Here is an 11,353-nt window from a genome sequence, read left to right on the forward strand (position 1 = left end):
ACCATAACATAATATTCTCAAGATGTGTTCATATTCTAAGCCAACAAAAGTTATTTGTGATTACAAAACACAAAAGCACCACTGTCTTGCTGTTAACACCCTTGATTCAAAATCAATTAGATGGCTGCTGTATTTGGCAACTTTAAGGCAAGCAGTCAAATATCCCTGCAATGTAACCTTACACTCAAAGAACAGAACCTTATCACCTTTTACACACTTTATAATCTGATTCACAGGGAACAGCAGAGAGAATAGCAGATGTTCCCAGGGAACTGAATGTAGATTTACGCTTTAACCTTTGAACAAAACCCAAAACAAACCGAGGCTTTCACACTGGACCCCTCAACGGACACGTCAAAAGCCACATTTTCTTTGTGCTGTATACACAATAGAGAGCCTCTGAAAAGGGATCATCTACAGAAGTGGTGGTTGTGTCCTTAACCTCAGGCAGTTAGAAGATGACGCCTAGGCCTGGTTCTTCCCATTACTTTGGTCCTTTTCTAAACAAACTCATATAGTCCTTCAGAGTGCTGTCAATGTTGGGCACCTGATAGTTCTGTGCAGCATAGATGCCTGTCAATGTTCCTAGTAGCACTCCTATGATAGCTGAGGAGCGGAGCTTGGCCACCACGTACCCGGCCAGGAACCCCTTCAAAAAGGGAGATGCCAGCACAGAGCCCCCCTGGGAAGGAACAGGAAACACCCGTCAGGACAAAGTATGCACACAACAAATAGAATATATGGCATTCTTTTATGACTCTCGTTAGTTGATTCTTCTATTACGGTTTCAGGACTGACCTGAGGTCTGCTGTCCTGTTTCATAAGGTGACATTTCACCTACTTTCTAACATTGGATAACAACATACTGTACCTGTGGAATTCCTGCTGCAAATTCGGTCTCCACACGCTTCTGGATATCTTCCAGTTGATTCTTGAGCTGGTTGAGATCCTTCATCTGCTTGAAAGGATCCTAGAACAAATGCAAGTAAGTTACACCGACTGGCAATCAATGAACTTAGGTAACACTTCCTGAAGTGCCTGTCAATTTCTGTCACTGCCCCTCAGTTAATGCCTTCTATTCAGTCTATGCATGCGTATGACAGTGACCAGGGCTGTGTTCATTATTCTGATTATGTTACAAAACGTTTTGTAACAGAAACGGTTTACTACAAATGGAAAACGTCTTTCAATGAAAACGAGAGCTTCTATTGGACAAATTCAGGTAGGTCCCTCCCTGTTTAGTTCCATTTCCTCTGTTTGGTTCTTAAACTTCTTATTCGATGGGGTTTAACGACAGGATTTCTTGCACGGATTTCTTGATTCAATAATGAGCTGGTTGATAAACTGAATCAGGCTAGCTACAACTGGGGTTGGAGCGAAAACCTACAGGAAGGTAGCTCTCCAGGAACAAGGTTGGAGAGCCCTGACATAGGACATCAACAGCCAGCCAGGGTTTCATTAAATACGCTACACGCAATACCATTTAGCCCTAATTAAACTGATGCATTTGGCTTTGTTCAACTTCAATTCACTGGTATTATGAAGAATAACTTAGCCATACTGTAGGTGAATTGACGAGGCATTCCTAGATACAGATTACCGGTTCTGACTGTCTCGCTGCCTGCCCCGATCCTATCTCTTCACTGTGAAAAACGCTAGTGTTTGGTCTTCGGTCTGTTGAGTGTAGAATAGTTCTGCCTACTCATTTATAGCCTCGAATTTAGTTTATTTACCCAAAACATTGTAAGCCGCGAAATACAGCATTGCGATAGCTTATAGCCTACTTTTATGTTTGTATTACCGATGCACAGTTCTGACGGTCTTCCTGGTGGCCGACATGCCTAAGCCTGGCTGTGCTCCTCCCATCTCTTTTAATTGATTTTACCAGGTAAATTGACTTAACACAATTTATAGCAACGACCTGTGGAATGGTTACAGGGAAGAAGATGGGGGACGAATGAGCCAATTGGACGCTGGGATGATTAGGGGGCCATAATAGTATGAGAGCCGGATTGGGAATGCAGCCAGCGAACGATGCGAGAGTTTGTGTTCTAGAAATAGACTACGCAAAATAGTTTCCTCCCCTGCAAAAATACTGACGTTCAGGGAGATTGACAACCAGAAATGGGAGTTGACGCGCCAAGTCTACTCCCCACCATTACTTGATAAGCGCCCTGCTATGAAAATCCATACAGGAAACATTCCACCGGTATCTTTGAGTCTTAAAACACGCTTCTTATGCTCCGCAGACACACAAAATCTAAATAACACCACTTATTGTGGCTCACACCGATTTTCACATCGAGACAAACGGATTTCCAAAGTAAGTTAGCATTGATCCAGAACCCTCACTCCGACCTAAACACGAGTATAGTAGTTTACAGCACAGTTTTACTTCTATTGGTTTCATTTTTCTTTGCCACTGCAACCCATTCAGTCTCACTTTCTGTACGGTTAGTTTCATCCGACTCACAAGCTGCAGTCTCAAAACAAAACCTGTTTTTCCGCCATCTTCTCCTTGCTTCTTAACCGTTTCCGTAATGAATAACGTTACACGTCCCCTGACAACTTATCAACACACCGTGCCTATCTTGTTTTAAGTTAAAGCTAGTTGGTTTATGACTAGATCATGCTACTCTTAAATAGCTCGTTTTCTGACAAGACACTTAAAAAAGATTGAAGGCAAAAAAACAGTACTCACCTTGTCACCCGCCATTTTTGTTTTAAGTGAATGCTCTGTGATCTACTCATATGCCTAGAATGCACCGCCACGTCAGAACGATTACTTTTGCCTGGAACACTATTTGCTTGTGGGCAAAGTTGTACTGATTGCAAGTCAGCTAGCTGTTTTACCTCTCAACCATCGAGGCTGGATATAGTTAGGGGACACTGATCCTAGATCTGTGCCTATGGAAATTTGAAAATTGTAGTTGCTGTTAGTCCTCTGTAGCATGCTTGGATTAAATTCAGATATTATTCCCGTGCTATCATTTCCTGGGTATGTGTCATAATTGATTTTACCCCACATACACTGTCAGGGATAGGTTGCTGTGTTATCTAGACTAGTGGAAACCGTAGTTTCTCCTTCTTCTATGATGTAATGGCGGTCCGCAAACCAACGTTTAAGGTACATGCCACCACCGACTGTGCTGAAGTGTGTGTGGTCAATCACGGTTTACAATATTTCTAAATCTTCCTATCTAACTCAGTACTTCTGAGAAAATAAAAAAGAGCCCTACTAACTTCTTATAGACCCTACCCCATCCCCCAAATCCCTTCCAAACCCCCGAACCCCGTCCAACCTCAATAATCCCACACTTCAATCTTTCCCTCTCTTCAACATACTTACAACAATATAACAACACATGCTCCACCGTTTTATCGACCATACACTCCATACACGCTCAGTCCCATCTCTTCTGCCACACATCTATCAAAATGTCTCTGATCTTACATTTGGCCTCACCTCCACCAAGTGGAACATTAATATCAATTATATCTCATCTCAAAAATATTTTGGCTAACTGGTCTACAATTTCCTTCCCTTCCACACCCAGCTGTGCTTGGACCCAGCAGAATCTCATTAATACTCATTAATATTCTCTCAATTCTCCATAACAACATTAATACCTTCAATAGTAAGTCACTCCTATTAGATTTACCAGATGATAAACTATTCAATACAGACAGAGAATCAGAGCATACTATAATTCTAACAGTTTGTAGGTACTCCACCTAGTGGAGGGCAACTATTATCGCCAACAGTTCAACTTGTGGCGGCAGGTAGCCTAGTGGTTAGAGCGTTGGGCAAGTAACCGAAAGGTTGCTGGATTGAATCCTTGACCTGACAAGGTAAAAAAAAAAAATGGTTCTGTCCCTGAACAAAGCAGTTAACCCACTGTTACCCGGTAGGCCGTCATTGTAAATAAGGATTTGTTCTTAACTGACTTGCCTAGTTTAAGGTGTCCTTTGAAACAACACATTTGTGAAAGCAAGATTTCTGAACAGGTCTCGTATCCGTGTCAGGACCAACATAAGCAACATTTCCGACAATAGGTCCACTTGTTCCAGGAGTAACCCTGTTATCTCCATCATTCTGCCTAATAGTTCCCCCAATCTGCCTTGCAGCCTTTACATATAACACACTATGAGTGATGTTATATCTCTGGTCCTTTCTAGCCTCTTTCTGCACCTGGCATCCACCAAATGCTGCACTGTGTTCCTCCCCACAGTTACAACATTTAACCTTGACATTGTTCCCACATTCACCATAATCATAACCGCCACACTTGGCACATCTTTTCTTTCCTTTGCACAGAGCCTCTACCTTTCCCATTATTTGGCATTTAAAACACCATCGAGGTGGAACAAATTCTAACAGTGAAAGCCAGGAAGCCCATCTGTACTTTCTTAGGTACAACCTTCTCAAACATTAATACTGACAGGCTTTCACTTCTCTGCCCCTCTTTCTTACTGAACAGTATTTTGGCTTCAACCACTATGCCCCCCATTACTTTTGTTTTTCAGTACCTTCTCTCTCTTCACATTCTCAACACTAGAAGTGCCACTGCTGGCAGCAGTGCTTATAGCAGGGCCATTCGTTCTCCTTTTCCTTTTCACCACAGACCATCTAGGTCGATGCAGTTTTCTCTCACAACACAATGCTACATATGTCTCAAGTTTTGAGGGAGCAGTGCAATTGGCATGCTGACTGCAGGAATATATTATTTTTTTATTTAACCTTTATTTATCTAGGCAAGTAAGTTTAAGAACAAATTCATATTTACAATGGCAGACTACCCCGGCCAAACACTAACCCGGACAACGCTGGGCCAATTGTGCGCCACCCTATGGGACTCCCAATCATGGCCGGTTGTAATACAGCCTGGAATTGAACCAGGGTCTGTAGTGACACCTCTAGTACTGAGATGCAGTGCTTTAGACTGCTGCACCACTCGGGAGTCTAATGTCCGCCAGAGCTGTTGCCCGATAATTTAATATTAATTTCTCTACCATGAGCCGCCTCCAACGTTGTTTTAGAGATTTATGTCATACGTCCAACTGGCCTCAAAACCGCAGGCCACGTGTATGGCGTTGTGTGGGCAAGCGGTTTGCTGATGTCAACGTTGTGAACAAATTACGTCATGGTGGCGGTGGGATTATGGTAATGGGCAGGCATAAACTATGGACAACAAACACAATTGCATTTGATAGATGGCAATTTGAATGCAGTTACCGTGATGAGATTCCGAGGCCCATTGTCGTGCCATTCATCTGCCTCCAACACCTCATGTTTCAGCATGATAATGCACAGCCAGCCCCATGTCGCAAGGATCTGTACACATTTCCTGGAAGCTGAAAATGTCCCAGTCCATATCTGTATTCACAGTCATTTGAAATACATAGATTAGGGCATAATTCATTTATTTCATTTGACTGATTTCCTTATATGAACTGTAACTCAGTCAAATTTTGTTGCATGTTGTGTTTTATATTTTTGTTCAGTATAGTTTGAAAATATATTTTATGGAAAGAGATGCTGTATGTTTGTGAACCATGCTGTTTGATTTGAGAGGGCGCTCCTCCCTCACTGCCTTTGAACATTCACGTCATGGGCCATAGACCAGTGCACTGCGGTTCAGGTTAACCGAACGCTGCCAAGGATTACAATTGAGTTCGCACAGTTACTACAGTATGACCTTTAATCTCTTGTTTTGAAGGACATACATTTATCTACATCCCCATAACATATATTTGATAGCCTACATAGGGACATTCTAGATCAGTAGCCTATCTTGATTGTAGGAGTATTAAATTAAGGAATGTACATAATATATAGCCCTAATACCAATCCCCTTGTCATTTTGATTCTGTTTCGCATGGACACAGAATGAATAAATAAATCATGATGTCACTAAACAACCCACGGCTCTCCTCGGCTCCCTGTAGCCATGGAAACCATGGAGGTGTATGAGGAGACTAATAGAGGGCGTCAGAGGAGGTGCAGAGCTGCTACACTCTCATGGAGGTCAAATCTCCAAAGAAGAGGAAGAAGAACAAGGCTCAGCAGGGGGAGATCATGTAGAAACCCCAAAAGCCCAGGTAGTCTACTCTACTGCACCCAAACAGTCAATGCAGATGACATACTCACTATTTTCACACTGTCTGAGTGCACCTGATTTGGATTGCTCGGGTAGACGGAGCAAGCTAAAACAAATGACCCAATCTTTGTCTTGAGTTGACTGCTGTATCAGTCAAGATATTAATTATTTATCAAGTTTGACCTTTCACCTCTAGATCAGCCTACCTGCTGTACTACTTTGACGTGCACCAGACCATACAGCAGGAGTTCCCCAGCCTGCACCAGTCTGAGATCATCAAGAGGATCAGTGGGTGTTGGAAGAGGCTCAACGTGGCAGACAAGGGCTACTACCTGGAGAAGGCCAAGCTGGAGAAGGAAGGGACAGACACTGTACGGTTACCTCATATTTCTACCAGTGTTTCTTCTGTCTAAGATAGTGTGGTCAAGAAAAACTCCTGGCCCTAGTCTTAAAGATAACACCAGTCCTTCTTCTCTCTGTGTCCTCCGTAGACATCGCTGGGCCCTTCCAAGGAGCTCCCAGGCTTTGTAGGATCCTCCCCAGGGCCAACTACATCCTCCTGCCTAAGGGGGCCACGGACAGGTTCCCAACTGGAGGTATGTATGGAGGGTGAAGTGAAAATGTCAATTTATTGGTAGGAAAATAATGAGTCATATACTGTACTTAAACAGTTCAGACTAGGTGTGCCACAAATTTTCCATGTTTCATGTCTCAGGTGAAGACGACTCCAGTGGAAGGTGCAGCCCCTTCAAGACTTCTCCCCAGAAACAACCAACCAACCCTGGGGACACCCCTGAGACTGGTGTGCCTCCCTCTGATGACCAGACAGCCCCTACCAGTAATGTGCCTGGAGGGTGGAATGCAGGGAGAGGACCACTGGAGTCCGGAAGAGCGATGCACCGTGCAGTTACAGCAGGGTCATCACCAGAGAGGGGTAGAGCCAACAGCCAGGGAATCATACTGCCTACTGCAGTGGTGTCAGGGACTCAGACAACTACTATGATGTGAGCATTACCATGGATAATGTTATTTAATTTATCCTTTATTTTTTTAAACATTTTACCTAGGTGGTCACACTGAGAATCTATTTTTCAAACAAGCCCTGTGAGTATTTCTCTGAGTGGGCTTCAAATTTTAATTGTTAAAAGTTATTTAAAAGTGTAAATTCTGGTGTCTTTGAGCTGAGCTTGGGCTGGAACACTTGTCACTGGTGCCAGGGTCAAAGTTCAGGAGAGGAACAGTGTGAATGGTCAGTCGTGATCTGTGAGAGTCATCCTCTCCGGCCCTTTCAACACAGGTGGGCACTACTGTGAACAGATGTGACAGCCCTATTTCAATACTTTGACATGATTGGATTAATGCTTCTTTGTTGTGTAAACACACATGCCTAAAACTGTGTTGTTATTTGTCTGAAACTAGGCCGTGTCTTAGTCCAGTGGATTACTCTCCCTCCTGACAAAGGCAAAGTTTGAGAAGACAACAAAGCTGCCATAATATGGCTGTAGATATCCAGCTGTTTTTAAAATTATATTATGTACCTATAAAATAACATAAATCTACCTCCACACTAGTTAGTGGGACCTTTTAAACTACATTTTGGGGAGCATAAGCCATCCACACTTTTCCTTTGTAGGGCTCAGTGTTGTCTGTTGGAGTGTGACAATGTTGACCTTTCTGTATTACTCCCACTCTATGTTGGCTCATAGTATGACATGTGTCCTCTGTGTGACTGTCTCTTCCTCCTTTGTCAGGACCTAAGTCTGTCTACGGCGCAGGGCAGGGGTCGCTGTGAGAACCCGTCATGTGGCTACATATATAAGAACAGCCTACAGAGAGCCCCTGCTGTGGATGGGAACTGTGCAGGAAGAAAGGCAACGGAAACATGGTACAGGTCAGTCTGGAGGGCAGGACCATGCACACATAAAACAAAGAAAAACTTTCATAATTCATATCTCGAAATTCATAACATACCTTTAGTGAACATTTCTTTTTTTTTTAGCAGAGACCTATTTATTTCTGAAACAACACACTCACTTTTGACACCCAGACCTCCACAAGGAGTCTCTAGACCACGTTGAGACAAGGACATCCATGCCGGCCAAACCCTTCCCTAACCCGGACGACGCTGTGCCAGATGTGCGTCGCCTCATGGGTTTCTCAGATCACGGCCGGCTGTGACACTGCCTGGGATTGAACTCGAGGCTGTAGTAATGCCTCAGCACTCAGTGTCTTAGACCGCTGTGACACTCGGGAGGCTTTTTTTATTTTTTTAATATTTATTTTTTTACTGATTTGTGATTTATCTTCAATGCTCTTAAATAATAACTTCATAAGATCTAATACAGAATCTCATAAGTCAAAGATGTATGACTGGCTGGCTAGTGGCTTGTGTGGATATTTTAAGTAGTATATGGTGGTTAACTAGAGTCTATACTATCTGTGTTGTTGCTACCACCTGAGGAAGGGATGGAGTTAAGTCGGAGCGAAGATCATTGATGCCGTGGCACCTCTCTGTCTTTCCGCCTCTCTGCTGCGCATATGAGCCAACCAGACCAAATAGTGGTGCTGATGTTCAGTAAATCAAGTGTGGTCGGGTGTTGTGCTGCTGTGGCAGTACTGTTGCTAACTACACACACTCGACTGGTGACCGCATCTCAAGCCATGTTTGTTTGGATACCGGGCGTTCGCAATCTAATATAAAATTGTATTTGTCACATGTGCCGAAAACAACAGGTGTCGACTTTACAAATTTAGGCTACTTATGAGCCCTTTCCCAACAATTCAGAGTAAAAAAAAAAAGTGTGATGCAAAGTGTGAGGGCAAAGGGGCTCGTGCTGGGCACAGGTTGACCTGTGCACTGCTGGAGGGAATCACGCAATGTTTTAGTGTTGCTGTTTGTCTCGCTGTTGGCATCTGAATTCTTCCTTACTCTTCTCTAACCTCATCTCTCTGTTCTCATCCTCTCTCACTTCTTTTCCCTCTTTCCTCTTCTACTTCTCCATCCCCCTGTCTCCTGTATCCCTTCTCCATCCCCCTGTCTCCTGTATCCCTACCTCTCCTCTACCCCTCCCTTTCCTCCTCCTCTCTCTCTCTCTCTCTCTCTCTCTCTCTCTCTCTCTCTCTCTCTCTCTCTCTCTCTCTCTCTCTCTCTCTCTCTCTCTCTCTCTCTCTCTCTCTCTCTCTCTCTCTCTCTCTCTCTCTCTCTCTCTCTCTCTCTCTCTCTCTCTCTCTCTCTCTCTCTCTCTTCTCTCTTCTCTCTTTCAGGGTGGTTCAGTAGCTCTGTTAGACCCATACCAGACCCTGTCCTCAGCCCAGAGGGAGCTCCAGCGCAAGTCCACCCTGCAGCTGCTACACCATGCCCTGCAGATCTCAGAGAGTGAGGCTGAGCTCCACGACACCCTGGCCCACATCCAGGAGCTCAACTCCACCCAGGTGGTCCTCAATACCACCCAGGCTGGGGACCAGGAGTTGGAGGAGGACCAGGGAGGCCTGGGGAGGTGCAGGTCCAGTCAGGCTGGCCACGGTTCTATGAGTCTACAGCCACACACTGTGCTCTATGTCACTATCCCTGTTTACGGGAGGACAGAGGTGAGAAGATTTGTTTGTGTAGTTTTGTTTTTGTTTTAGCTCAATGGTTGGTCACTGTTTCACATTCCTGGTGTTTTGTACAATAGTTTGCTTTAAAGCTGGAATCCTTAATGATGAAACGGCCACTTCCGTTTGGGATATTACAACAACAAAGAAGTTACTGCAAACAACAAACACTGTTTTATACCCTCTGATATCATCACACGTGTGATAGAAGAGCACAATATGTACTGCATAGTTTTTTTTTTACCATGTCGGATGAAGCTTCTCAGCTCTGCAACAAAAACAACGGTGGTGACCTTTAAGGAAAGGTCTCTATCATGTGTCTCTGGCGTTTTGTCTCATGTTTCTGTAGCATGGCTAGAGGACCGCTGGCTGTTGACTGATACACTGATCCAGACAGCCTATTTCCAGCTGAATGTGACCAATAGCATTTGATTTGAAGGTGTGTCTCAACATTTGATTTGAAGGTGTGGCCCGACACAGCTTCACCGACCTCCACCCAGGTCTGTTCAACATTGGCAACAGGTTGTTGGTGAGTGTGGATCTATTCTTTAAAATCTGGAGCCAGCTCAGACTGGGCGAGCATCCTAACCAGGCAGTCAGGACAAATCCTGGACCACATCCACAACCACCCTGGTAAGACTCGCTTGGAGCAACTGACAGTTCAGATGGTTTTGAGCTATAACTCTTGTCCATGTTCACCCATCTCTAACTTCATCTATTCTCTCTCTTTTCTTTCTCCTCTCTTCATCCAACCCTCTCTCTCGCTCTTATTTTTTACTCATCCTCCATTCCTCTTTCCTCCTCTCACCCCTCAATCTGCTTGTCCGCCCCCCCCTCCAACTCCCCCTCCCTCCGTCGATCAGTCAAATCTCTGAGACCCGGGGAGTTGGCCAATGTCCAGGAGCTGCTGGTCAGTGGCTACTGGGCCTTTGAGTGTCTGACGGCGAGGGACTACAATGACCTGTGGTGTGTGTGTGGCATCGCCCCCAAGATGAAGATGTACCAGCTGTAGTTGTAAATGTGTGTATTGTCTCTCGATGTGTATTGTGAACACAGCACCTCGCCCAGATCCTAAGATGAAGATGTACCAGCTGTAGTTGTAAATGTGTGTATTGTCTCTCGATGTGTATTGTGAACACAGGGCTCACCTCGGTCTCAGTGTTGTTTTTTGAGAAGAGCCACAGATCCTACAGCCGTAAAATTGAGATATTTAGTAGTCCTTTTTGTATACATTTTTTTCATTTGTGTCCTCTGTGGTTTATTTAGTTTGTTTTAGCCTGGTTTGTTTTCTGGACTTTCAAGCTGTGTCTGCATGCATTGTGTTGTATTTATGTGGATACCTGTGTTTCTCCCTCTTCTCTCCCTCCTGTAGTTTAAGTGGCCAGACTTCGGGGCTCCACCCACTGAGGAGGGGCTCCACCTTCATCAACACAGAGAAGGACAAGGCCCTACTACTCACACAACGCAGGTAAGTAGTCACTACAGCTCTCTGGCTGTAGATTTTTGATTTTTGATTAATTATCATTCAGTGTTTATCCAAAAAGTAACTAAAATGTTTATTCACATCAAGTAGAAAAAACACTGTTGCACAATATCAGGACACAAATAATGCCCACTACTTACTTACATGTTGTGTGGGTTCCGACTGACCCGTCAGT

The 11,353-nt window shown here is 44.2% G+C and overlaps 2 protein-coding genes across 6 annotated transcripts; one reads left to right on the plus strand and one right to left on the minus strand.

The window, feature by feature from the left end:
• Nucleotides 1-127: 127 nt before the first annotated feature.
• Nucleotides 128-2,817, minus strand: LOC118376040 (SLC35A4 upstream open reading frame protein-like). 5 transcript variants are annotated; one of them, XM_035762718.2, is made up of 3 exons: nt 2,702-2,817; nt 872-970; nt 128-682 (listed from the first exon to the last, which is right to left on the minus strand). In XM_035762718.2, exons 1-3 carry the CDS (start codon nt 2,714-2,716, stop codon nt 485-487), a joined length of 312 nt encoding a protein of 103 aa, XP_035618611.1. In that variant the 5' UTR covers nt 2,717-2,817; the 3' UTR covers nt 128-484. The 5 variants fall into 5 exon arrangements, with proteins under 5 accessions (XP_035618611.1, XP_052363720.1, XP_035618602.1 ...); XM_052507760.1 differs by lacking the exon at nt 2,702-2,817 and adding an exon at nt 2,474-2,687; XM_035762709.2 differs by lacking the exon at nt 2,702-2,817 and adding an exon at nt 2,444-2,687.
• A 5,166-nt stretch (nt 2,818-7,983) lies between these two features.
• On the plus strand, nt 7,984-10,666 carry hmgxb3 (HMG box domain containing 3). The gene is made up of 3 exons (XM_035770368.2): nt 7,984-7,992; nt 9,366-9,689; nt 10,045-10,666. The coding sequence occupies exons 1-3, from the start codon at nt 7,984-7,986 to the stop codon at nt 10,051-10,053; spliced, it is 342 nt and encodes a 113-aa protein (XP_035626261.1). The 3' UTR covers nt 10,054-10,666.
• Nucleotides 10,667-11,353: the final 687 nt, after the last annotated feature.

This window comes from Oncorhynchus keta, chromosome 4 (genome assembly GCF_023373465.1).
Source record: "Oncorhynchus keta strain PuntledgeMale-10-30-2019 chromosome 4, Oket_V2, whole genome shotgun sequence".
Lineage (NCBI taxonomy): Eukaryota > Metazoa > Chordata > Actinopteri > Salmoniformes > Salmonidae > Oncorhynchus > Oncorhynchus keta.